This window comes from Numida meleagris, chromosome 6, assembly GCF_002078875.1.
Source record: "Numida meleagris isolate 19003 breed g44 Domestic line chromosome 6, NumMel1.0, whole genome shotgun sequence".
Taxonomy (NCBI): Eukaryota; Metazoa; Chordata; class Aves; order Galliformes; family Numididae; genus Numida; species Numida meleagris.
Genome location: NC_034414.1, coordinates 51,912,723 through 51,940,236, shown reverse-complemented (window position 1 = coordinate 51,940,236; position 27,514 = coordinate 51,912,723). Strand labels below are relative to the sequence as shown.

Below are 27,514 nucleotides of genomic sequence, written 5' to 3'. Positions count from 1 at the left end.
TTCATGTTGAAACAGTGTCAGTGCTAGCTGAACAAAGATGCCAAAAGCTCTTTCTCTGCTTGGCTAGCTGTCTGCTCAGCCAGCACCTCTGGAAACACCTTCTCTGAAATCACCTGGTCCTGGGCTCTGACAGCTCCTGCAGCTATCTGGACTTCCAGCGAGTCATTCACAGCTTCAGTGGAACCATTCATGCAAATCTCCCACTCAAGAGTGATAAAGGAATAAGAAATTTAGCATCAATTTGCTCCGCCCCCTCTGAAATAACTTCAGGCTGAGGTCTTCAGCAGCTTGAGCGAGGCTCTGCTGCTGCCATGGCCACACACCATCTCCACAGGGTGCCCAGGGGTCAGGAGCAGCCAAGTGGTTTCACAGCAGTGCACACAGCACCTTGCAGCAGCCCTACCTGTGGAGCCTCTGCTGTCATGTGCTTGAGGTTGGGTTGTCAAACGATGGCTTAATCCCCACCTTGTGGGACAGCAGTTGTAAAGCAAAGAGGAAAATGCCTGTGTTTGCCAAAAACCTGGCTGTGCCACCTGAGTGGCTTTGCTGTACCAGGAGGGGCTCATGCATGTGTCCTCTGCTAGATTTGGGTTTGAAGGCAGGTGGGAGATGAGGGGAACGGACCGCTTCCCTGTATGGGAGGTGCAGTTGTATGCTAACTGCCTTCGGAACCAGATGAGAAACACGTAGGTACAGTGATCACTCCCACAGGCCAGTGCTCCCAGCTGCCTTCTGCAGTCATTTCTATCAGCATGTCAGCCAGCTAACCTAGGAGTTCAAAGCTGTTGTCCTCCCTCAGAGAAGAACAACCGGTCCTGAAGAGTCAACAAAAGGACAGGGAGCTCATGGGAGAGATATGCAGGTAAAAGCGAGGACAATTATTTTTATTTGACAATTTGATTCAAGGTCTATTTGTTCTCTGTGTTGATACCGATGCAGACTCATTCCAGTTCAGAAGCTGTCACGTACGGAAAAAGGAAATAACACAGTCCGGCTCCCTTCTTTTGGCATCTGAACAACGGTTCCTCAGGAGCACTCGAGAAGCCAGCAGCATGTAAATGCTTTCCCTCATGGTGACACAGACAGAACATTCTGGTAGTAGAGTAACCCCCTTCAGCTACTCGCAGCTGCACGTACCTTTGGTGCAGCATCATCATTATGCAACACTGACTCTCCCACTTTTCTTTTGTTGTGCCTTTCTCATACTTGCGCAAGCAGAAGCTGAGATGGAGCCCTGCAAATGGTGTCTGAGAGCCCCAGCCCTCCTCTCCTGAGCATGCCCTGCTCCTAACTGCATCAGAGGTGAGTTTGGGCCACTGGACGCCAGTGAACTGCAGTCTATGAGGGCACAGCTGTCTCCAGTCTGTTCAGAAGGAACCTGTATGGCATAAACGTGCTGCCAGTGTACTTGTGCACCTAATGAAGCAGGCGGCTGGGATGCACACTGGTATTTACAAGTAGATCTAGACTTGCTGCATCTCTGAGCCCCCCGCCTTCCTAGGTCACCACGACTTCCGCAGTCATCCCGCTCACCAGGACTAATGGAGCGCAGATGTACTCTCGAGGGAGTGTGTGAACCAGAGCCCTCATCTCTGGAACACTTTCAAGCAAGAGCCATCTCCTCACCATCACGTAGCCCAAAGTACCTTAGGAGAACAGAGCAGGAAATTAGGCAAAAGAGGAAGTTCATACCACTTTTGCGACATGATCCCTTTAAGTTTCTCAAGCAGGATTTATATTCACATCTTCAGAGGAAAAGTTTTGTACTAACAGGTAAGCAGGAAACAACCACAACGAGATATAGATCTGTGATGCTTTAATTAAAGCACAGCAAAACAGTGAACAACAGCAGGCCTCTCGAGTGTTTCACAAGCCTCACCTGAGTCATTACTGTTTGCCTTGTAGGTTGCAAGGTGTCTATGACTGTTGGCTTGACGGACATGGAGTACATGGGACAAGCTGAACCCGGCTGTGAGGCAGACGTGTGCATTGGTGCTTGTCCAAAGCGAGGGACGCAGGTGCAGAGCCAGCAATGAAAACATGGCCTGGCAGTGTGTGACTGAACTGCAGCAGGGCAGGGAGAAGAGATGTCTCATTCCAGACTGAAGACTAAAGTGTATTGCAAGGAAAGATGAGTTGTTGAAAGCATGGCCTGGGCAGATTCAGACACTGTGATGGGAAAAAAACATGCTTCTGATTTACCACTTTTGACAGCAAAGATTGCCAGAATGTAAAAGGTGGGTGATGTTAAGCAGAACTTAGTGGTGGTGCTTCTGGAGCACGGTGCTGCCCGTGCTGGGCAGTGTGGGGTTCTCCCCATGAGCCTGCTAGCAAAGCACCAGCAGGAAGCGGTGTGGTGCTGGCCATGGCCAGGGCTGGCAACAAAGACACAGAGGCCTTTTTAATATTGCAAAGACAGAAATTAAATCCTTCTCCTGTTACGCAATGCTTGCCCTTCCTCAGCAGGAATCAAATCAATATGGGACGATGCAAAGTCAATGGTTTATTTCAAGGGGTTTTGAATTGGGCTTTGTAGGCAAAGAAGCATCAGCCTTGTTTCAAACTCCATGAAGACACATCGGTATTTCCATTCCACGTCTATTTGTAGGACAGAAATGTGACTTTGTTCCTCTTTAATCCTGTTTGAATGTTACATTACTTTAAAATAAGGTCTATCAGAAAAAAAAGAATCCAAGTCTAAGGCTGGAGTTATCCCTGGTGAAGGCTGGGGATCCCACTTGTTAGAAAGTGAGAATCACCTCCAGGTAAGCAGACTCATAGCATTAACTTTGTATTTCCTCGTGCCTTCTTCTGGTTTATGTGAGTCCCTCGGCATCACTTCCATGGTGCTAGTTCAAGCTCAAACAAATGCATGCATATGCGCTTGGATGCACGTCATTATAATACGGCCACAAAACCATATCAGGAGTGTTAGCAGTTTATCACATGCCTGTCTGCAGGAAGTTAACAGCAGCAGAAACAGAACTTTCACACAATTTCTGGAGAAAAGCTACAATGGTAGGCCTACTTACATAACTGATTTAGTGCTACAGAATTGCTTTCTGCCTTTAATCTGCTCAACAGTTTATCTTTGCTGTCGTGATCAGTTGAGCTTTCTTTAAACCATTATGGATTAGCATTCTGCCATAACATGTTAAAAGCTTAGCTTTGTTTATTTTTGTCAAGAATGGGGGAGGGATATCAGGTTCAACTGCTCAGGCAGCATGTTATGGATGACTGTTTTTCTTACAATCAATATATTAAGGTGCCAAATGCAAGGCACAGCTAAACATTTCCAGAGACAGGAGACAGTACTAGTGGCTGGAATATCTGTAAAACTGTTACAAAAAAAAAAAAAATAGAATAAAAAGAAAGAAGGAACTTCAACATTATTCGTAATGTTGAATTCATATTATTTTACTCTGTAAATAATAAAACGTAATCCAGCATTCAAAAAGTTCATCCCACCACCAGCTTTTATGGAATACTGAAGAGTAAAAGCTCTAAAAACTTCATTAATAAGGCTGATGGATGGTTTTACCATGCTGCATTATTGTTGCCATTTGGAGACAGAAGTCCTGCCAAAAGCAATCTTTTTGTCATTTAGCTTTAGGACGGTAACGCACCATTACGCACATAAAGCACCAAGGAAACTAAATCTCAGCCACACCGCTCACAAAGAGGAGTTCAGGTAACATTCCCCAGCCATTCCCTGCATTTTTACAGTGGATTCGTAACACTGACAGCAGATGACCTATTAGAAGATTACAGTACAAATCCATGTCTGATTTTCTGCTATCCATTGATCGCAACGTACCATTTTAGACCAAATCCAACAATTAGCACACTTATTTGACCTTTGTGTAATACAAGTGATTTGCAGATGCCAGAATGGAGTAAGAGACTGTGTTCCTGAGTGCTGCCAATAAGCCTCTGTGCAGCTCAACACCGTTCCAAGGAAACACTAATACTGTGACCAGCCATGCAGGCAACCATATGGCCTTGCAACTTCCATATCCAAAACAAAGCAAGGAAGCACTTCCACATTCCTAAAAGCAACGCATGCATGAGAGATGTTTAAAAAAAGTAGTGGTGCTGTGATAAAAGCATAAAACTGAGAAAGCAATTCAGAAAAGAGGAGGGAAAAAATCCAGCTTGTTTGTGATTAGTGTGCTGTTCTACTTTCTTATCAGGAGGAATCTTTATCCCGCACATTCCAGTGATTGGCCACTCGCTATTACTTTGTCTTTCTGATGGCAAGCGGAGCAGCGCTCCAGAGTTTCAACATTCCCTCGATGCTGCTCTGGTTAATGCTTGCGTGCTATTTAAACAAAGCATATTCCAACTAAATCTGACTATATATGGAATTCCCTGACAAGGAAAAATTTGGATGCCCTACAAAAAGGAATCATGAAAACGGCAAGCACAAACACACAAAACACTCCAAACTTCACCAAGTTGAAGTGTACTAGAAGAGGCTCTTAGTGGCAAAGGTCAGGTACCCAGTGTGACCCACCATCTCCCTCAGCGGCACGCCACTTTTGAACTGCACTGTTCCTTGCTGCAGATTAGTGCCTGGGCTACCTTGGTCTGATGGGTTGCTGCTGTCAAAGCCAGCGCTAGAATTATCCTCAGCTGCTTTTCCAAGGTCAGGGATTTGCAAGCTAATTGTCCTTACGCTGTACACTCGGAGCAGAATTTCCAAGGTGTTAATCTCCGTAAAACCATATTCTTCCATCGCTAGGCAGGTTCTCTGCACTTGTTCGATGCAGGGGGAGAAAGAGCAGATGCGGCCACCTGCAGAAGAAGACAGATAGTAGATAAGAGGGCAAAAACACAAACAAAGCACTTTTTCTCTTTTTTCTAATTCTCTCGGCTGCATGCAGAATTACAATTAGGAGTCGGACTCTATGATTTTTACGGGTCACTTCCAACTTGGGGTATTCTAAGATTCTATGAAATATACCAAAGTAAAAACATTCTGAAAGAAAATCTTCATCAGGCAACTCTGCGGGATCGAAGTGTCAGCATCAAGGAAGGACGACTTTACAAGGTGCATCAGACTCCTTAAAAACTGCAATGGCAAACTCACTGATCTTCCACACCCAGTGTTGCCCACCACATTTGTTCATGACAAAACTCTTAAAGTCAATCCCCTCAGAGCAGTGCCTCTTTTGGAGTCACTATCCACTGCTCTGGGCTGAGGCACTGCTCTGAAGCTGGCACCTACACAAAGCCAGAAGTCATTCTCCACACACTGTACAGAGCTGCCTTCATTAGAATCTAAGTGTGCGTGCACACACGCTCCGACAAAAGCGGCTGTGTTTATTTGGGAACGATGGTATGCGTGTACAGAATAGAGTAATCTCTCCAGGCCATAGATGGACTGCTGTTAAGACTTTACCCTTTTAGTCAAGCGTGTCTCTTGAGCATTAAAATTTACTGAATACGGCATCGGGCAGTTTTACAGCAAATGCTCCAAACCCCTAGGACAGGGCTTTTAGTGACAAACTAACACTCACCTCCTCCACTGCGCATGGTTCAGTTTTGATTCCACATTCAGAGCACTAATAGGCTCCCTACAACTTTCTGCTGGCTACAATGTCACCTTAACTGCTGAGAATAGAATGATTCAGATTTACTCTGAAAAGCCACAGCCAAATCAGATCAAAGAATTATAAGGACACTGTCTGCCATAAAGCCAGGGCATGTGCTTTCACCCAGGACACGGCGTCCCACGAGGGATGCTGCCCTTCCTGAAAAGCTTTTGTGCTGGGGGAAGGAGCTGGACAATGCAGCTTCAGCCACTGTTTCACTTGTTACAATTAGATGAAAATGAGTGCTGACCTGATTTGCATTCCTTCCCAGCCCTCTCCCAGGCTTCATCCCGTTGAGCCTCCCAAGCCCTGTTGTCTAAGCAGTTAAAAAACGCGTGCAGCTGAGAGCAAAGCATCCTGCTAAAAATAGAGGCAATGCTGGGACTACTCGAGGCCTGCTTTATCTCAAACTCGCCCTTTTTTTTTTCCCTTTCTCATTTCTAAAGTCACATCTCTAAAAAAAGAAAGCATCATGTCGGAAAGTGTCACTCTAGCACTCCAGTTACTGCGCAGCAATGATGTGCTGGGTACTGATGGGGGAAGAACACTTTCCATGACCACTAATCCACCACACACTAAGTAGGATTTAATTTTAGTCCTGGGATAAAGTCTCCACAGCCAGGAGTTCTTATCATGCACCTTCAGAACAAAGTACCCCAGACAAGTCCTTCCCCGGAGTGACAATTAAAGAGCAAATCTAATAACCACCTGCGAAATTAATGCTGGTATGTGTCACTATTAACCAACTCTCGGGATGCCAATTTAATTGTCCGCTAGTTCCCATGAAATTAGATTTGTATGTTTATCAGCATGGCCAGCGCTACCAGAACTGTATCTGACAGCTTGTCCCTTCTGGCCAGGGCAGTACATGTTGCTGCCATGGCTGTAGATATAAAAAAAATCTCAAGAAGAAATTTCTGTTACATAACAAGAAAGTTACTATAATGACCATATGCTATAGAGAACGATGCCATATTCCTATTGTGTAGGGAACCGAACAAACGTCTAACTTAGCTAAATGTCAGTTCACAGTAACTCTTTGTCTGCAAAGAAAGAATTTGCAGTGAGATCAGAGACTTACTACGATTTCATTCAGGCTTTTCATTTTTTGCATTCGTACTGAAACAAAAGATGGCAACATATTTACATTTACAGCAAACCTGTTCTCCTTATTTACTCTGACTACAAGGATTTCAAGAAATCTTTAGGCACGAGCTGTGGATTTACAGAGGAAAAGTAAGAAGGCTGCACACAACTGCAGCAACACAAGCTGCAGACCCGCCTACGGCTCTTGTCAAGCCTTCAATTAAAGCCAGAGCAACCTTCACTTTGCCTCGGGATGGTCAGCTGAGCACAGCATGGCAGCACTAAACTTGGTGTTGATTTATCAGGCTGCCTCCTCGCAAAGCAGGCTGCCTGGGGAAGCAGGGCTACAGAGAAAGGGCTTCTGAGCCGCTGGGTAGAGAAGAAGGCTCTTGTAATAGCTGACATCCAGATGGCATCTGTGAAACAGACAAGGGGGTCGTCTTTGCTGACTCCTCTCCACACCACTCAGCAGGCTGGGCTGGACTCGCGGGCTGGACTTGTTTCATTAAGCAGGTGTTAACAAAAGGTTGGAAGGCTGCAATTAGCAGAAGGCTTGAAGGTAGAAATGAAATTGCAGCTCCAGACTTACAGAGACTGCCTAAAATAGATTTGGGATGCTTCATTTGCCACGGTGTTTTTAGCTGCAAAAAAAGTGGACTCTGAGCAAGAGAAAAGCAGCTCTGAGAAGGACGTGCTCTTCTGCTGAAGGAGCAGGACTTTTAGGTGCCAGCCAGGTTTGTGTTCTCTCAGAGCTCTCCTTCTAGGAAAGCTACTGTTCCTAAATTTGTTTAATGAGACCTGTATGTCATCATAAAGGGATACAGTAATTATCTGAGATTAATCCTGTTCACACTGGGAAGCCATGTGAGCTTTTTGATCTGAAGAGCTGTCTAAAAATGTGTTTATTCATGTATAATGCATCTGACAAGTGCTAAAGTTGAGAAGAAAATAATGAGTCTGTATTAAAGACTTAAATTTCTTTTTCCACCTTCAATTTTACAGGGAGTGAGTTTGTTTGAAACATTTAATGGAGAGGTTAAATCTGAATCTGTAGGCTGGGAGGTGCCCACACAGTCCTGGCAGTCATTGTAACCAGCAGTGGGGTCAAGAGCCTATGAAAATTAAAGCACAACTGGAACAATTAGAGGAGAGAACTTAGGGGAAGAGGAGGAAATAAAAGAGGATTTGAATCTACAAAGCATTGTACATGTTTTAAGCACAGAATAGAAAGTATCTAATTAATAATCAAGAGACACACCTTGCTATCTTTACTAGAGATCAGTGCCTTGGAAGTTGCTCGTACTTCCTGCACAGCTTTGGTATGCTTCTGCGCAACTCCACCAAGCAACCGTGTTTCTGGTTTGTCTGAGCAAGGAGTAACACCTCTGCCAGTTCTACTTAGCTAAAATCTGCATTAGGTATCCAGCGTGGAAAATCTGGCAGTGCTACCCAATTGACACAAACTCAATGCATCCTCATGATACGAAAACAACATGTGTCCAAGTTACGTGCCCTCTCTTTTGCAGGTTGCTGTATGCGTCACAAGTGCTCTGCTAGGTTTGTTCATCATCACAATATTACTCAGAGGATGTGAAAAGAACATATGTAGTGCAGCACTGCTAAGTTCCTGAGAAAAGGGTCCATAATTTTGGAAATGATCCTGTGACGCAGAAAATGCAGCACAGCATTTTTATTTCTGGTAAGAGAACACAGCTCTGGGTTTTGGGATTTCAATGCATTGTGATAATTGGAAGATTATGTTACAAAGATCCCATGGCATGATCATTATGTAGGGGCGAGGCAGGAAAGACACTGAGCAGCATCTCTGTGGCATTTACTCTGTGCTAGTGGGACACTAAAAATATTGCCTCTGTAAAAGGGGACAAAATGTCCTTCAAATGAGTGTGCTCGTGGGCGATTTGATGCAGCTTCCCTGACAAGTGAAATTAGAGGATCTGGCTGTTGGAAGAAATTTCAGGATGTTTCTTGATTCAGAAAAGAAAAAAATTTTCCAAATCACTTGCCAGCTCATTAATAGGAGCTTGATGCCATTTTCTGCAAATGTGACCTTAACCTCCATGTTTGTAGGTGCATCCTTCAAATGCAAATCATTCCTACTGACTGCTACATGGCTGGCAAAAGTGTGTATCGAAAATTTAAAAAAAATGAAAGAAGTTGGCACCAGACTTGTGAAGAAAATCTAACAACTTCCTTTAAGATTCCCTTCATCCCCAGCTACTTCCTACAAGCTGTGCACAGGCCAGCAATTTTGGCCAGCATTCCACAGCATGGATTACAGTGCAGGAATCCTGCTTAGCTTATGACAGGTGAGAGAATCGCTTCTGCTTGGGCTGCTGGGCCAGACCCACTGTGCACACCTGAGCTAAAAATCTGCACAGACCCAGCTAGGTTAATGCCCTCCACCAAGATACACCAACTGTGCTTAGTTCAGCAAACACTGCTTGGGCACCACATGGAATTTGAGAGTTAGCACCTACTTCTGATCCTAGTGGGGCAGCTCTGCACTAGACCAGATAGTCTCTCAACACTGGGAGGTTATGTTTCAAACTATCATAGAATCATAGAATTGTTTGAGTTGGAAGAGACCCTTAGAGATCATCTAGCCCAACTCCCCTGCAATGAACACGGACACCTACAGTTAGATCAGGGTGCTCAGAGCCCTGTCCAGCCTGACCTTGATTATTAGTTCATGGATCTTTAACTTCACCTTGAGCAAATTCTCCTTCGAATCAAAGCAGGTGGCATACTAATAAAGGCTGGTGATGATGTTTTACAGACACTTATGGCTTCATTCATTTATACCAAAACAACCTCCTGTGGACACAAGAAGCGTTGATATCATCTTGAGTACCACCTGCATGGGTGGAGGAAGAAAGTCGAGACAGCACACTAGACTGGCAGGCTCCATTTCCTGCCCTAACACATTCCCTGTGTGTTCCTGAGGCAGCCCATGCCCAACCAGCAGCAGCCTCGTGTCACTACCTTCTTGGTGTGGTTCAGCCTGGGGTGCTCCCTAACCAGCTGCCACGGAGGTGAGACTTGTAGCTGGAGATTTCAGCTGCTCCTCAAAGCCACACCTGGATGGTTTGAGAATGGAACCATGAAAAACTTCTAGGGCTCAAGAAAAATAGCCAGTGAGGATTTCTGCATGGAACTAGTATTCCCTGAAAGCACAGGGGAGGAGGGAAGCAAACCCAAATGAAAACTGAAAGTAGCAAAGCCAGGCAATGCCTTACCTACACCACAGGCTACTGGGAGGTTGAGGTGTTATTTATTTGCTTATACAGCAACTGTAAGAAGCAAATCTGGCAGGTTAGGACAACAACCAATGGCTATGCTAGAGGAAGAAATGCAAGCAAGCTTTGTTTTAAGTCCACTGTGAACTAGCAAAACAAACAAAAGACTTTGCAAATGAAAAGCAACTACATCTAAGGAGAGCAGAGTATTCCTGGAGGGCTTCTACGATGGCAGAAATACAGAGGCCCACGTAGGCAGGTGTTTAGAGGGAACTTCCTCTGCAGAGCTTTTGGGAGGGACCTAAGAGAACCATGTCACCAGATTCAGGTGAGATCACACAGATCACAATTTGACAAACTCATAATTGTGGGGCTTTATGGAGAGAGGAAATGTAGATTGAACAGAAGAAAAAAGTTTTTTACGGTAAGAGTGGTGAGGCACTGGCACAGGTTGCTCAAAGCGGTGGTGGATGCCCTGTCCCTGCAGACAGCCAAGGTCAGGCTGGACGGGGCTCTGAGCACCTGATGGAGCTGTGGGTGTCCCTGTTCACTGCAGGGGAGTTGGACTGGAAGGCCTTTAAAGGTCCTTCCAACTCTAACACTGGTATGTATGTATGTATGTATGAAATAGGCATTACTTAGAGAGCAGAGTAGGTGGGTACAGAATTATAATCAAAGCACTACAGCATTCAGCTGGGAGATGACTGAGTCAAAAGTTTCAGGGTATTTAAGTACTGCAGGATGTTGAAGATATTTTTGTTACCTCAATTTTTTTTTTATTCCATTAATTATTCTTTTTTTAACATCTAGCCTGAAGGGGTTAACAGCAACTTTGCAAAAAACCACCAAGGTCAGACACTGCTACGACTACAGAAAAGCATTCATCAGCAGATGCTGCAAAAGGAAAACAGTGCAGGTCTGGAAATGAAAGCAAGTTCTGCAGTGCAGCAGTGCCTGAGAGATATTACAAGCAGCATTTCTGCTTGAAAGCGTGACTGGTGAAATGAGCACAGAAGGATGCAGCTGAGATGCAAGCCTGAGCATCAGCAGAGCATGTCACCAGAGAACAAGAACCTTCTAGTCAGAAACTCTCTGTGCATTTTTATCCTTTCAGCTCTTCACAAGTTGGCAGTGCATTAAACGGGAGGCGAAGCTATCGTAAGCAGCATATTTACAGCCTACTGTTAGGCATAACGTGAGTGATAACGGTACTCTGTGAAGAGGATCATTAACACTCAGCCTACTAGGAGCTGCAAGACTCAGGATCTTGAGCATAAGTAGGAGAGAAAATACTGATTTGATAAGATTTGTTAAGGTCAAGAACTCTCTCTTACACATTGTCTCAGCTGAAAACTCTACATTGAATGTTGTGGTTTTAAAGAGGAGGTTAGCTGATGCTATATATTGAATTCGTTTAGCCCCGTACCTGAAGACCTCGGCGAATGAATGGCCGCTACCTGGCAGCACAGATGCAACGTTCACATTGTGCATCACAATAAAACCTGCGACGTGACCCTGTCCAGATGCAAGAGGCAGGGCATGGAGGGAAAAGAGTGCAAGGGCTCATTCTCTCCAGTGATGCCTTATCACCAAAATGGAGGTGAGCAGCAGCAGTATGCACGCAAACTGTTCTTACGGCAGAAGAGCTTTAACTATTTGAAAACGGCAGTAAGCAGCTTCACCCTTTGACTGGTGAAACACGCATGACGCCGCTTCTCAGACAAAAAAGACATGCGGGCTTTCAAATATTTTTAACATTGGCTTAGCAGATGTAGCCTTGTAGCACAGAAAAGCGTAGCCAAAGAGTATTGTCAGTTTGGTACTATAGTGCCTTTTTTTGGTTTTTCAAATGCTGGAGAGAGACAGGGATTCAAACCTCGGAATTGCTCAAGCAGCCCTGCTTAGTATTCTAAACACACACCACTTAAATAATTCAAATTGGGCTGCGCAATGCAGCGCCTTCTAAGCTGGGAAGTCAGCTGAGTGTTCTGCTCACTAGATTAGATAATTTGAGCCTGGGAAGGGCATTGTACAGTGCAGTGAAAATTATTTTTTTCCCAGGACACACTGGAAAGCAGCTACGAATTCAGCTGTTACCCTTGCAGGTACTGAGTGCTAATTAGTCTCTTTTTATTTATTTACTTTTTAAAGAATGTGTTGTTTTGGAAAGCTTCCTTGAAAATATTCCGTAGTAGCGGAAGGAGCCTGCTGCCTGGATTGGTCCTGACTCAAGCACATTCAGTGACCTTCAAGAACAAGCTTAAATCCTGTGATTTAGACCTAGCCATTTACCTAAAGCCAGTATTCTACTAAACTCATGGCCCAGCATGGGCACTGTTCTGCACTCCATACTCTCTTGCTTAGAAAAGTCACCTCATAGCCTGGCAGAAATTAGCTCAGATGCATACCAGCACAGTTACACTGGTAGAACAGTAACTGGGGGAAAACTTATTTCAGGATGAAAGAATGGCTCATTCCCTGCTTTCCATAGAGAAGAGATTTATTATAAACAGATGAGACCCATCCAATCCCACAACAGCAGTCCCCACTTGCTGTCACTGTCCAGGAGTAGCCGGCACAAGCTGGAACAGCCTTTAGGTTCAATTCCTGCTGCAGTCAATGTCATACTTCTCATTAGCTTGGACAGCAGAGATTTAAGGCAGAAATCAGCATGCATATTTAAGTATAACCACATTTTCTTTAACGTTATTGACGTAGAGCATTGTTAAACCGGTCCAATCTGCAATGATTGATGTAAAGTGATTCTGAACACCTTTTATACAAAAATCTTTCCACTGAAGTGCCAAAGAAATTTGCTTTCAGCATTTATTGTTGCTGCTGCCTCCCACACACCCTCAGATCTACAAAATGCACTAGACAAAGGTTCAGATGTTGATTTCTTTTATAAATTGCCCATTAACTGTAGCAGCTAGCACAGACCTGTAGGAAAAAGTAGTTCTGCCCTTTTCAAATCTTTCACTGCAAATTGAAGACCTCTTCTGAATGTTTTTCATCCTTTGAAATGCCTAGAGACTGTGACATTTGAGAACAGTGATCACATAATGGAAAGGAGCAGATCTAGCATACAGCTGAGAGGCAGAGATGTGTAAAAGCACGGTACTTCCTAAAAAGAAAGAAGTGCAGTTACCTTCAGCTTTTAACGCTGACTTTGCATGTCCAATGGCTTCCCATGGAGATGGAATATCCAGGAACACAGCATCTGCAATGTCTGAGACACCAAACCCATTCTTGCAGACATCCTGGTTGGTCACTGTGACCAGATGCTCTACTCCATGCTCCCGAAATTCCTCCCTGGCCTTCTCAGCCCTCTGTTGGTGGAACTCCACTGTGTACAGATGCCCTGTTGGAGCCACTGTCCTGATGAGAGCATGGGAGAGAGATCCGCTGCCTGTACCTAGAAAAGAAAAGCACCTCGTGAAATGCCTTTTGATAGCGCTACACACTACTCATTAGTCCTCATTAGTCCTCCTGCTTCGAACACTAACTGAAAAACAAAACAAACAGAAACCACTGGTTAAATTACCAAAAGAGAACAGTCCTTCCCTCCCAAGGAGAGATGGACCAAGTGACCTAGGAAACAGTTTTCAGAGTTCTCAATGTGTTAATCAAAAATCTGTGAGTAAAAAAACAGTGCCAAAGGCCAGCAATAGAGTTCTACAAAGGGCCAACTACAGCTCTACAAAGGGCCACAGGAGAACACGAGGTATCAAATGTAATGGGAAAATATCAAGAAAATTAACCATAGATTTTTTTTTCTCCAAGTGCAAGACTCATCTAAGGGTAAAAAAAGATGAAGGCAAAATTTAACATATTTTCAAAACTTTACACTTAATTAAAACAAGAAAGAGATGTCGACAAGAGTCTGTGTTTGTTTGAAAACCCTACCGGTATCTATGCAGACAACCAACCTTCATGACATGGAACCTGTTTTGCCCAGGCCTCTCTTAAGACACACCAGCCATCCTCAGCACACCCTGAAATTACCCAAAACAGAGGCCCCTTGGCTCCCTGCAGTCACACCAATCAAGTGACCAGGCTGCACAGGTGGCTGACCTGTACAAGTCTACACTGTCTTAGTGACATCTAATGAGATCCATCACAGACCCAAAATTGTACAGAAGTACGATTACCATGTACAGTCACAGACTAACCATTAAGATACAGACTTTTTCTTGTTTTAGCTTGGTAATTTGGGAAACTTATTTTTAATGATCCATTGGCATGTTAAATACATAATGACTAATAACCAACGTCTTCACTGAAGAAAACACCCATATACCAATTCGTACTGCAGATTACTCACTGAAATGGCATTTTACAGAATAACCCACCAAACTCAAAGCCCCACAGCAACCCCAAATTATCTGTGTTTATTGATTTATAATTCTGTACTTGGAACACATTTTTCCTGTAGAAAGAAAATCTATTTCTAGCTATCTTCAGTGACTGTTCAGGCAAAATCTCAGCCTGAAGCAAGTTCTTTTAACTAACACAAATCTTAAAAACTACTTCTAAAGGACAGAATCTGAAGAACAGCAGTGCTGGAGAAAGCTCAGAAACCAGCAGAGAGGAAATTAATTAGGGGATGCAGAGGCTGGTATGCTGCTTAATTGGAGCAATACTTTCCCGACTGGGACAGGAAGTCAGAGTTTACAGACAGATCCACGTTCCTTGCCCTCTAGTCACATAAGGGGAGAAATATTGCTAAGGCACTGGATTTGAGCTGACAGCTCTGAGAAGGGAGCCACTCAGACCATAAAGCTCAGGGCCCACGTTTGACGTGAAACCAACTGAATGCTCTGCAGAATAGGCACCACTTCCCTGCTTCTCTCTGGGAGGGCCCTGACTGCAGCAGGCACAGCAGCACCTCCCCCAGCTTTAATGGGAGGGAGGACTTCAGATTTTAGCACTGGCCCCAAAGAGGTCCAAGAAGAGAGTGAAACTGGGACACAAACACTTCCTTACTGTGAAAATTCATGCATCCACGCCGGTATTAAAATAAAGCAAGCAGAAGACAGAGAGCAGTTACCTGTGCACACGTGACTAATTACCCGCTTGCAGTACCAGCTGGCTCTAAATGTCAACATAAACTTTTCACTGGTCAAAACAATTAATGGTATCACAGTAGCCATGTGGCTGCAAAAACTCAATAATGTACACACATAGCAAAGAAACAGCATTTCACTGGTTTTTGTAATGACAAAAGCCGGGATGCTCACGGGATGCTAAAATGACTGAAATCTGCCTTTACATTTCACACCAGAAAGCAGGATTGCACGACCAAGAACTTCTGCAATCCTACAGAATGTAATTATTTTACTTTCCTAGCGGGTAGTGCTGCTGACTTTTTGCACTGTTCTCTGCTCATCTATACGAGTGAACGGGAGATCTGCCAGCACAGCTGGGATGGATGCAGAAGAGAGGCAGCTTGTGCACGTATCCAGTTTCCTTGTTCATATTCTTTTAATCACTTTCCTTTTAAATCTGCTTTTCAAAACAGCAGAGAAGATACTGTTTGTCTCCTTCTTACGAAATTCCATTAAGTTGTTTTGGTTTATTTTCTGGTACTCTTTTTTATTCACAAACACTCCAAGCCAAACCCAGCACCAAAAACAGGATGTTGGAAGTCATCGCTTGCGGGCGTGTATTACAGACTGAGCTTTTGTCAGACAAGGTTGCCAGGAATTATTTGTTGTTGACTGGCTACTGCAAACATGAGAATAATTCATACGCATCACATTTTACTCTATCAAATTCTCTCACGCTGACATCACAAATGAGAGTATTTCTGAAGATGCTGCCTGCCTCCTCCATGACAACACTCTCAAAACTGCAAGAAACAAAGAACAAGGTGGCTATGAATCATCCACCACTGCAAAATTTCTTCTTTTCTTGAAGAGATCACAGATTCTGAACCCAATCCTGTGAAATGATGAAGACCCTCAGCTCATCAGGAATACCCTCACTGGGCTCTGGCAATTCAGCACAGTTCCGTTCTCAAGCACAACCCCTAACGCTGTCTATAGAAGGCCAAGATTCAAACCTTTGCTTCTCTTACATTATAGAAGGGGAAATAATGTTTATTTTCACCTCCTCCCCTGCAAATCTGCAATATTCAACATATGAGCTTTCTCACCATCTTCTCAATTCCTTTTCCATTTCTCTCCATCCATCTCTGGACACCTCTAAGCTCAGGGGAGCGCTTCTCTTAGAAGGATTTATATCCAAACGAGTGGACACTTAAATTAAACACTCTGGCTCAGTACCTATTGATACTTCCTTCTGATTCACAGACAGCAAAGTATTGATCACATGAAGAACCCAACAATTCCCCTGACCTCAAAAAGATTCGTTTTTCTCACCCTCTGCTGATTCAAGCAACAGGTTTCTGCAGAGAAGCCCCCACACACCTCAGCATCGTGATGATCATGATGATCTCAGCTTCCACACTAAGATCATTCCTCATTTCAAAGCTGCAGCAGACAACATCTGACCCCTTCAGAAATAAGACCTAACCTACTACTTCAATACTCTATCAGGAGAGCAGTTGAGAGAAACACAAGCATTCCAACAGCATCAAACATAGCACTTGACAGAGAGCTGAATAAGAGGGAACACACTTGCATTGCTTTCTGTTTAGTCTGGCTTTCTGATTTGCCTTGCCTCCTGGAATCCCACCCATGCTGTAACCACAAGAGACCTGATTTTGTGTTCCACTACGTTTTCTCAGTGCAAGCTATTGCTGGCTTGCCTACCGCAACATCTCCCTTTCGTGGGCTTTCTCTTTTTTAAAAAGGAAGTAAAATTGTGATTTCGAACCCATAGATGTTTATAGCTGTGCTTATGCAAAATATTTGCCAGGTTTATTATGGCAGGTTTGTAATCCAAACTAAAGCTGAGGAAGCTCTTAAGTGCATACACAGGTTTATATAACACGAAAACAGGAAAAGTGGTGTTATTCATTACTGGATCGATACAATATCTAGTAACACTTTAATAGAATTGAAGTATCTGCTGCAATATTTGGCTACAGGAGATATTCTAAACTGGGCAAATATAAGAAAACAATCAGTGTTGCTGTATTAGTCTCCTAGCTACCGCACTTAAACCTAGCAAATAGTAAGACGGGTCATGAGTCAGCCATGAAAACGGATGGAGCCTCAAAACCAAAGGAGAATTAATCTTTAGGCACAGCTAAAAACTCCACAGCCAGTATCTGACAAGAAACACAGCGCAGAGGAAGACTGCTCACCATACTTGACAAGCTTCTGCAACGGGAGAAAGTCAATCATTTTTAGTGAATACATGATGAGATCTTAAGCATCTGATAGAAACTAACTCAAAAGTCATACTGGGAGGGCAGCCAGGGGCACAAATCATGGTGGAAGAGGTGAGAAACTGCAAGATCAGGGACATAGGGAGGGAAGAGGAGAGGGAGGGAAGGCGATTCAAGGAAATGGCCTGGCTACTGCAAGAGGAGATGGTGCATCAAGAAGTGTCCCTTAGAGACGAGTTCTTCCTCTTGCCTTTCTGCTGTGGACATGCTGCCCAAACGGACATTTTAGGAGGCAGGCTGGAGGCCAGAGAAGGCCACTGTTCACTGGATTCAGGAGCTGGGGAAGAATGGCACGGAAGTTTCCAAGGCTGGCACTGCCTACAAAAGGAATGGGAATGTGAAGATTGAAAAGAATTTGCTCTTAAAGATTCAAGAGGCAGAGTTCTTTAGGGAGGGATCTTCTGCAAAATGGAGGTGATATTGTGAAGTTCAGAGCTGCATGAGAAATGCACTTTGTGGTCAAATGAAATGGTAAGATGAAAGGAAGCATTCCTCAGCCACAGGGCTGCACCCCTCACAGCGATGCCTCATGCGGCCACAGTTCTGCTTTAGTTCTTTGGTATGTCAAGAGAATATTGTGTTCTCTGATGCTGGTACAGATGAGGCTTTCCTCAGCTTTAAGAGGTGCTATAAAGAATCACATATTCGAGTTCTTCTCTCACTTATCTGCTAAGAGGCAGATATGAGAGACATTATAAAACGTAAGACTTAATTAATATGAATACATTCCAAAATCAAATTAATAGTTACAAAGCTTTGGTGTGTACACAAAAAATAGAGCTGCAGAGTTTACACACACTTACTCTGCAGAGATGGTGCAGACACGAGCAGTCAGAGGAGTCACAGCACTACAGCTGACTTGCTGGGACTCCACAATAATCTATTAATCATTTATTAAGTATCCATTAATCATTAAGTCCTCCTTAATTTTTTATGAGCATACTCCTAACAAAATCTACACTCAGACCATGAGTTTGAAAATTTCATAACTGTTTTGGAGGAGCTCTAGTGTAAGGCAGGCTGGCCAGAGGCTCTTGTTACCCCTCCACAAAGAAGCCATGAGGACCCAGAGGACTGTTCTCAGTCTTCACAAATCCCATCTTTGGCTTTGGAACCCCATTGCTGTGTGGCAACGAACAGGGTTTAGCCACTTTTAATTTGAGACTTAGCTGAAGGGAAACAAAAAATCCAATTAACATTTTTGCTCATGTGAGTCTGATTTTGTCGAGGGCTGAAGGATCAGTGGGATACTGGTCAGAATACTTTTGACTAAATTACATTTTGTCTAAATACAATGCTCTGTTGAAACCAGAATATTTCTTAGATTTATCAGATTACATGAGGTTTCACAGTGCTGCACTGCATTCCCTGAGTAATTCTGAGGGTTAGGACAGACATTTGTTTAGGTCTCACCAGGGAGAGAGGACAGTAAAAAAACCTAGATAAGAGGGTATTGGAAAAAAAAAAAAAAGAGGTCTTCTGTTTAGCAAGAATATCAGGAAGGTTTCGTATTTATTCCAACGTAGTATAAAAATAAATTTCAAAACAAAAAAAAAATAGCTGTCAAATGGAGTCGTTATCCTACAGGCAGCTGTAATCACTAGACTGAAGGTAGCCTTGGCTTGGAAGATGACATCAAGTGAGTTTTGGAGTTCTGGAGAGTGGTGAAACGAAAAAGATTTAATGTATTCCTTTATTTAAACGGTGACTGCGCATGCAATGAGCACAAGTGAGATTGGAGTTACCTGATGAAAATGAAAGTTTCACACTACCCGCTGCAGGTACTGCAGCAGCTATCTCAGGTATCCTTTACCTCTGGGAAGATTAGGCTGCCAAAAACTCTTTTCAAACTGGTGAATTCCTCAGATGAGGGACCAACACTTTCAAGAGATCTTAGCTCCAACTGCAGTTTTTGAATCCCAACATACTTTCATGAATTAGAAATTAGCAGGAGACAGAAAAAGGATCATATTCCTTTGCCTCCACTACGAAACATCAGCCAGATGCTGAGTCCCCTTACAGCTTCAATAGAGTATGCTGGGATGATTTTAATTATGCATGTGCTGCTGACCAGCTTGCTCTTTATGAATTTATTAAAAATGATTAAAAATGGTAAAACCTGTATTAATATGTTTGTATCAGTTACGACAGATCATTACTAATCAATTTAAACTGCATAACTCAAGTGATATAAAATTAAGCCTTGCTTTTTTAACTGATTTTTCCTAACTACACACATAACATATACCGGTATTCACAGCATCAGAACACGACACAGAGGGCATTTCACCTTACTTTATCCATCCTTTCTACATACACTTGTGCAGATTGCTCCCCAGTTCTGCCTGCTTACCCCAGGTAGGTGCAGGACACGTGCCACAGCCTAGCAACAAGGCAAGGGGAAGAGAGCCCGGCCTGTTTACAGTGCCTGCTTTGCTCCTCCTTCCCATCCCCCCAGCAACTATGTGTATCAGTTCATGCTCAAATAATAAAAGACTTCCATGCTAATTAATGCTCAAGATACGTCTAAAGACAGCACTAACAGGAAGCAGACTCAAATGCCATTACTAGACCAGATTTCCTGCCTTGTTTCTGTTAATCACCATTGGCTAGCTCCTCCTAAGCCACACAAGGTTAAACAAGCGCTAATGATTTTCGATTGCTGAACATGGCCTAATTTTGGATGGCACCAAAGTAGGTTACATCATCACACTGGGGGCTGCAGTTGTCAATACATGTAACATTTTCTAATTCAAATCACCACTTCTGGTCAGTCGTAAGGAAATCTGCAGTGAGAACTCTTGCTTCAAGATTAACTCTTGCTTCAAGATGCAATACTCCTTCTTTCTTTGTGAATAGTGAATCTTTCAGGTAATACAAGCACAACTTTAGTAGTAGGACTGTTTGCTTTTCCTAGAAAGCTGAAGTTAAAACACTAATCAGGACAGCACAGATATTAAAAAAAAAAAGGAACAGTTTTCCATTAACAGAAAGGATTGTTTGTAGCTATGACTTTTGACTCACAACATTTCTGGGAATTTGGATTGGTTAGCTCATCAAGCACTTCCATTTCCTAGCTATTTGACAAATAGCTAGGAAATGAGCTTTCAAAGATTTTCATCTTCCATCATTACTGAGAACAGTAATGATGCAGTCCTGTCCTTTAACATTCACCTATCCCAAGAAAGGGGCCAGGGGCTGCTCTACATGGCCTCGCCTGTTTCCAGTGCGCCCATTTATTACTGGGTGTAACTGGATGCTAATAAGCAGCTCTTCAGTTGTGTTGGAAAGCAGCCACTATACCCCCAAAGCCGCCCAGCATTATGTTTGGGTAGGAACAGGAAATGTTAAGTGCAAGTTAATGCAGCGCAGTACAACCTGGTTGTGCCGATCCTTTGCCATATCTGTGCTACAGAGGGAAGCTGCTTCCTAAAAAGACTCAGAGTAAACAGACAGAAAAAATGAGGGCAAACTATCTGCAGTTCATATTTTTGCAGACTACAGAAATCAAATCAAGCAAGCCTCACACTGCCTGCAGCAATAAAATCATGAAAGCGTTATTATAAACTGTATCTAGCCATGAAAATATCTATCTACATGAAATGTAACTTCTCCTAACTTAAAAATTATGTAAAATTATGGTAATGGTAATAAATTAAGTTCAGAAACAATGCACAGCACTGTGATGAACGCATCATCTGTTCTATTATGCCACGGCAGTGAGCTCTGAATGAAGTTGAAGTGCCACAAGTGGATCACAGTTGGGAAGAGAACAACAAAATATACATATTTCTATGGCATCACATGATAGAAATATTGACATTTGATTTCTCATATTACTAGGTCCAGTCACTTGCCATCTTTCACTAATGCACCTCAATGATGTTCTCGCAGACTGCAAATCCAAGGTCTGAATTTTGACTCAAATCACGAATTTTAAAAATATGTCTGAAGAACTTAACAGTTTGAGATAAGGGAAAGAAGACTGTTCATATATTTAAGATGAATTAATCATGTACTCAAAGGCACATGTACATAAGGCTGGCATACTGAAGCAATGCTGCTTGTTGGAGAGGCAGTAGTTGATAGCATGTGGAAATGAAAGAGAATTACTCCATGTGTGGGCTGGGAAAATTGTATCACAATGGGAAAAAAAAAGATATTTTGCAAAATGTAAAGCTAAGCGTGTTTTCCACGGGAAGTGCCGGTGTTAGTTCTTAATAAAGGATCTCAAAGTATTATTACCTGATTCACACACTATGGAGCCTGGCTTCAGTTCTAACATCATGGTGATTACAGAGATGTCAGTGGAATACAGGATCTGTGTCCTGTGTGGAAGATTCACGGTCCACAGTTCTGGAGTTGGATGGAGAATAAAAACCCATCCTCCTTTACTGCAGGTCACTTTGGAGCCATACTTCTTGCCTATGAGATCCGTGGAATGCCGAATGACCCCGTACTTAGTCTGAGTTACACTGCCATGCTGGACTTTCACAGGAAACATGGATTCGTGGCCCAAGAACACAATAGCTGTGTCACCATCCTTGATTGTATCGCCATATTCAACAAAACTCATTGTGACAGTCTTGTGGTTGGTTGGTGGTCGTCACCTAAAAGGGGACAAATGCCAAGACAGTTTTGTGGTATCATGATGAAGCTGTAAGTACAGACAAGTTATTTTATTTCCCCAATTAAAAAAAAAAAAAAAAAAAAGGACTTGCTGTGCAAGTAAGATGTTAGCAAGAGAACTCCATGAAGCCCAGGGACCTTTCCCTCAACACACTCCTGACTCAATTAAAATCAATTAAAGACCTCACTGACTTGAATATAACCACTATTTGTATCATTGTACGGTACACTCACAAACAAAAATTAGCAAATATGTTATAATTTACTCTGCCTGCTCTGCAGTGCTATTGGGAAACTTGCAAGGCAGTATCCATTTCACCAGTCTGTTTGATTCCAGTTCACAAGCTCTCAGAGTATGCTGTTAAGCAATGACTTTTATTTTCTTCTGCTGGCTTACCCCTGGGTGATTTACAGCATATGACAACTGTGACTTGCCTGGATCGCAATCACCGATTATTAGGACCACTAGCAAAAAGCTTACTTGAAAGTTTTCCAAATGAAGCTTGAGAGATTAGATAAAGGTAGTATCCACATTAATTTAGGTATAAATTTGACCAAGTACAAAGAAAAAACACTGCAGCCTTTAATTTGCCATTGGGGGCGTAAAGTGATTGTCTGGGAAGGGATCCATGCTTCAGCTGAATGTAAACAACCATCTGCAAGCTAGTGCAAACACATTGTATTGTTTCAGCCCCGTATTCTGAGAGCAACAAACCTAAATGTTGTTGTCCCGGAGAAGAAAACCTCAAAATGAGAAGGCAGCTTACAATAAAACCTGGCACTGCTTTGCAGATAAGGCAGCTAACAACCTAAGCTGCAGGCTCATCTGTTCATGGAAGGAATTGCGTAATGAGGTGATCCCAAAGTTAGAGATTAAAGTCTATGACAGAAGGCTCCAGGAGTTTGATTTCTGGTATCTGGACAAGAAAATTAAAAGCTGCATTACTTTTCATAGAAACAAAGAATTGCTAAATTGCAGTTCTGCAGGGAAGGGACCCTTAAAGGTGATCCAGTCCAACGCCCTGCAGTGAGTAGGGACTCCTACAGCTCCATCAGGAGCTCAGAGCCCTGTCCAGCCAGACCTTGGCTGTCTCAGGGATGGGGCATCCATCACCTCTCTGGGCAACCCGTTAATGATTTGATTCCAGTGCTTTTGTATTGAATGTGTAAAAGCTTTGTCCTACTTCACTTTTTTTGCTAAAAAAAAAACAACACCTTTTAGTTCTGAAATATTAGTCTGTTTTTCTTGGCCAAAATTTGAGTTCAATTTGCTGTTCAGCAGCTAAATTTATAAACGTGCTGCTGCTCTGAGAAGCAGACATGCTGGCAGGCCACGATTCCAAAGCTCATGGCATGCAGTATGGGTACTCGTACAGCGAAGCACAACAGGCATGTCTGGACACATGGTGAAACAGCAAGGGCATCCCATGAGCGCAGAAATGTGCACACACTGGACACCGTGAGATCATACAGTGATGATTAATGAGGTTTTGTAGCTTGCACCATCGGATTATATCGATGTTCTTAACCCTCCTGCAGTAGACGCTATTTATGAGTTGTTGTTTTCAGCTTGTACTTAGAGTAATATCATTTGGAAACAACTGAGATTACATCTCGTCTACATGCCTTCCTTTGAACCTGGCCCCGGACTCACCGTCCCCCAAGCACGGCCCCGGGCCGGGGCTGATATCCCCTTCTCTCCGTGCCCCCGTTTCGTGCCGGGGTCCCCAACCAAACGCACTGAGGGCCGCGTGTGCCGAGGGGAAACAAAAGCATAACAGGAGGGGAGACAGCTCGGCCTCCAGCAGCGCAGCGCGGACCCCGCCGCGCCCGGCTCCACGCAGCGCCGCCGCCCCGCAGGGCCTCACCCGGGGCCGGGGGCTCGCGGTCCCCCAGCAGCGCCGGCTCACCCCGTCCCCACAACCGTTACCTCCCGGGGCTGAGCTCCGCTAGCAGGCCTGGCCCGGCTCTCCTCGCACGCGGTGCCCGCCCCGCACCTCCCCCAAGCCGGTCGCAGGATGCTGACGCTCCGCCGCCTCCGCCCCCGCCAGCCCTGCTTGGACCTGCGAGTTACGGGCGACCGTGCCCGGCTCGGGCAGCCCGGCTCCCAGCGTCGGTGTCTCGCCCCCGCTGCCCGCCCCAGCCGCCCGCCCTCAGCGGGGCCGGGCACAGGGAGCCCCGCGCCTGGCGGCTGCTGCGTGGGGGGCGAGGGACGTGCAGCCGGTCCGTGCCTGCGGTGAAACGAGAGGTCCCTACGGGTGGTGGGTGCCTGGGCAGCCCTTCCCAACAACGGCTTCTTCCCTCCGAGCACCTCCGCGGGCGGCCCGCAGCTAGCGATGAACCCGGGGAGGATCTCATGTTCGTCAAGTGTGGGTAATTGACGGCTGCGTCCTACAGGAGGGAAGCCCCTTCCCCACGGAACGGCCGTGCCTTTGCCACCCAAGCCTCCAGGCAGGCGGCTTCCAGAATGTTCCAGCTGTTCCCCCTGCAGAGCCCCGGGGAGAGGCAGCTCGAGGCCAACCGACCTCCTCGTGCCAGTTTCTGGAGGCTGGAGGAGAAACCCACAGCAGAATGTGGGCTCAGAAGAAGCGGAATCATTATCGAAACCCCAAATAGCACAGTTCTAACTCCTACTTGTGTCTCATGTTTAGGATTGCAGTGATGTGGAGAGCCGGAGGTGCCCCGGTGGCGCGGGGCTGGAGTGGGGAGCTGCACGGGAGGAGGATATCACCTCATCTGCTGCTCCCAACAAGCCCAGGCCACCTGGCATGGGAGGGCGCGGGCACAGCAGCATGTGAGTCACTTTGGACGTGCAGGTAACGTTCCGTCTAAATCAGATAATTCTCCGTTCGCTGCTGCGTTCACCAGTGGCTTGTGATGCACAGGAGCGGAGAAAAAGTCATTCCTCCACAATCAAGAACGCCATCAATGTATGCTTAACTGAGAGCTGTGTAGGTGACCATTTGTGAGTTTTTTTATCAATGTGATTTCATCAACTGTGAGGGAAAATTCGCCCATTATCTTCAGTGAGAACATTTTAATGTTATGCTATTGACCCGCCCGTATCATAATTGCAGAAGTCTTTGTTATTTAGTTATGAAACTCTCCTCCAACTAATCTAAACATAATGTATGCAGTTTCAGAGGTTTCTTAAACTGCAGACTCCTACTCAGCTGTTTTTCTGACTGGCAATCACAGCTCTATTCTGCCTTTATATCTGCACCTACCTTGTTTTTTTTGTGTCATTTTTCATTCATTTTGCCATAGTTTATATTCGTGTCCTTTCTTTCCCTTAAAAAACCGCTGTTCAGATTACTGTGGACCTGACTGTACAAGACTGAGAACAGCTCCTGCTCTTCACAGGCACTCAGCTTTCTGAAAATGATCAATAATTTTCAACAGGATGCTCAACCAATGTGGAAAAGGAGTATACATAAAGTGATAAATGGGAAGAAAATATTTGTTCGGGAAGTTAAGCAGATGCAGCTACAGCCAGTTTTTTTCATCTATTGATGCATGAGTGTTACATTTCATTTTCAAGTGCTGTTTAGTCAGTAATGCATTGGAAACAATGCAGTTAAACGTGGTAAACTCTTTTCTTTTGCTATTTCCTGATTTGGAAATGTCCTAGATTTTCAGGATGTTTACCCCCAATTCTTCAGATTCATCTTGTTATTATGTGAGTAATATCAGAAGACACATTGCCTAGCTAACACTCATCTCCTTGCAGTTGTACACTGCACAACATTTATAATTAAGCCTCTTAGGAAGTGTTCACTACATGGCCCATGATTAACTTCCCTTAATTCTTCATTGTTGAAGCTCAGCACGGAGATCTCTGGAGTAATCACCCCACCTTTCCAGCCTGAAATGCCAAACTGCATCATAGTTTACAAGTCAGTATGCACTACAATATCATCCCAGCATGGAAGGTACACGCTGATGCCTTTATCACAGTCTAACAGGCAATACAGGCTGATCCAAGGAAAGTATTCTCTCAGCAGATGAGCTAGATAAAGCAGTTGATCAGAGAGTGTTGACACACAGCACAGCATCTATAATTAAGCCACTAGGGAAGCAGGGATGGGATGCTGTAACGAAGGTAGGATCCAATTTGCACACGGCAGATTTCAAAATGTGAGCGAAGGGCTCTTAGTGTGTATTATAAATTTGTCAAATAACGGTGAGAAAAACCGCAGAGGGTGCAGTGTTCATTAAACATGTTCATTGGATATATTTTGATTGTGTTCCCACCATGGCTCTGCTCTCTTTTCGTGTCTTCTTTCAGACAAAAGCTGTGTGAAGGAGAGGTGTCTGTGTTGGAAGTGTGATAATGAATGGCACATTGAGAACACAACCGGTTTGTAATAACTGTAACAACTGGTGTTCCCTGTTCTGCAGGACGGGGACGGAGAGAGTGTCTCCAGTGCATAGAAGTGAGTCCTTGGATTTTGGTTCTTGAGCTAACCTTGACTCCATGCGTCTATAAAACAAGTAAATAACAGTTGGTTGCTTCTTGTTCTTGTGGCAATAGATTATAGAACGAGACAGAAGGAGCCTTCAGTACCTCCTCAGTATGCTTTTTTTCTGGGTGAAGAAAACCACCAGAAGATAAGATTGTAATGTTACAATATGCTCTTAGTATTTTTTGTATTGTTCTACATTAAAAATAACTCTGATGAGTGTTTTACATTAAAAGAAAAAAAAACAACACAACTAGAACTTGGCAAAAAGAAGAAAGAGTGTTGCAGCTCTGATCATCCAGGAATATGACATGTATTTTGAGGACACTGGGTATGATTTTACACTTACATTCACTGAATACTTGCATAGGAGGGCTTTACCTGTAGCTTACACTGTCCTGAAGAATGAGCATTGTGTGAAACTAGTGAAACACAGGGGAAGATTTTCTGAGGTTAAAAAGGCAGAGGGGACTTAGAGAGGATTTGTTCTTTGATCCCGGAGATAAGGGACCAGACTTGCACAGACGCTGAGCCCCTGACTTCTGCAGATCCGTGTGCTCTCACTCTACCTGGAATAACTGGGAAACCTGGACGGCAGCCAAACACAGTGCATTTTTATTTGAGGCAGTCTATTCTTTTTAGTTTGTAATGGTTTCCAATGTATTTTTTTTTTTCCTAAAGCTAAACAGTTCTGTAAGCTGCATTCTTCTTGTCCTGGTGCTGAGGGCACTGCTTGTGGTGCTGAAAGAAGTGCTGTGGGGAAGTTTCTGTCCATCTCCGACACAACTCCAATACAGCAGTGCTCTTAACTGCACGATCCGGGTGTGGGGATGAACTGTGAGATAAATGCCTTACAGAGAAAGATAAAGAGACCGTTATGTGAAGATGAAGGGCAGCTCAAGATTGTCATTCACTTTATTTCTGCAAAATTGAATTCTGGGCTGCATTAGAGCTTTGGGACAAGCCCTGCACAGCAACAGAGTCACCGTTTTCCTAAATTTAAGGTGACTTTCAGAGGGGTCAGATGCCCTTCTGCTCCCATCCCCACAGGGAAATGAACCTGTCTTCAATAAAATTATTGTACTTTCTTTGCACACGACAGAAATAGACCTTCTGTGCATTACA

The 27,514-nt window shown here is 44.0% G+C and overlaps 2 protein-coding genes across 5 annotated transcripts; one reads left to right on the top strand and one right to left on the bottom strand.

Moving 5' to 3' along the window:
• On the bottom strand, positions 1,802-24,657 carry TRMT61A (tRNA methyltransferase 61A). 4 transcript variants are annotated; one of them, XM_021402149.1, is made up of 4 exons: positions 24,238-24,657; positions 21,543-21,907; positions 13,089-13,355; positions 1,802-4,797 (listed from the first exon to the last, which is right to left on the bottom strand). In XM_021402149.1, the coding sequence occupies exons 2-4, from the start codon at positions 21,871-21,873 to the stop codon at positions 4,469-4,471; spliced, it is 927 nt and encodes a 308-aa protein (XP_021257824.1). In that variant the 5' UTR covers positions 21,874-21,907; positions 24,238-24,657; the 3' UTR covers positions 1,802-4,468. The 4 variants fall into 4 exon arrangements, with proteins under 4 accessions (XP_021257824.1, XP_021257823.1, XP_021257825.1 ...); XM_021402148.1 differs by lacking the exon at positions 24,238-24,657 and adding an exon at positions 23,857-23,983; XM_021402150.1 differs by lacking the exon at positions 24,238-24,657 and adding an exon at positions 23,581-23,775.
• LOC110401853 (translation initiation factor IF-2-like) lies at positions 23,247-27,483 on the top strand. The gene is made up of 5 exons (XM_021403371.1): positions 23,247-23,332; positions 23,823-24,299; positions 24,578-24,742; positions 26,328-26,362; positions 26,461-27,483. The coding sequence occupies exons 1-5, from the start codon at positions 23,247-23,249 to the stop codon at positions 26,547-26,549; spliced, it is 852 nt and encodes a 283-aa protein (XP_021259046.1). The 3' UTR covers positions 26,550-27,483.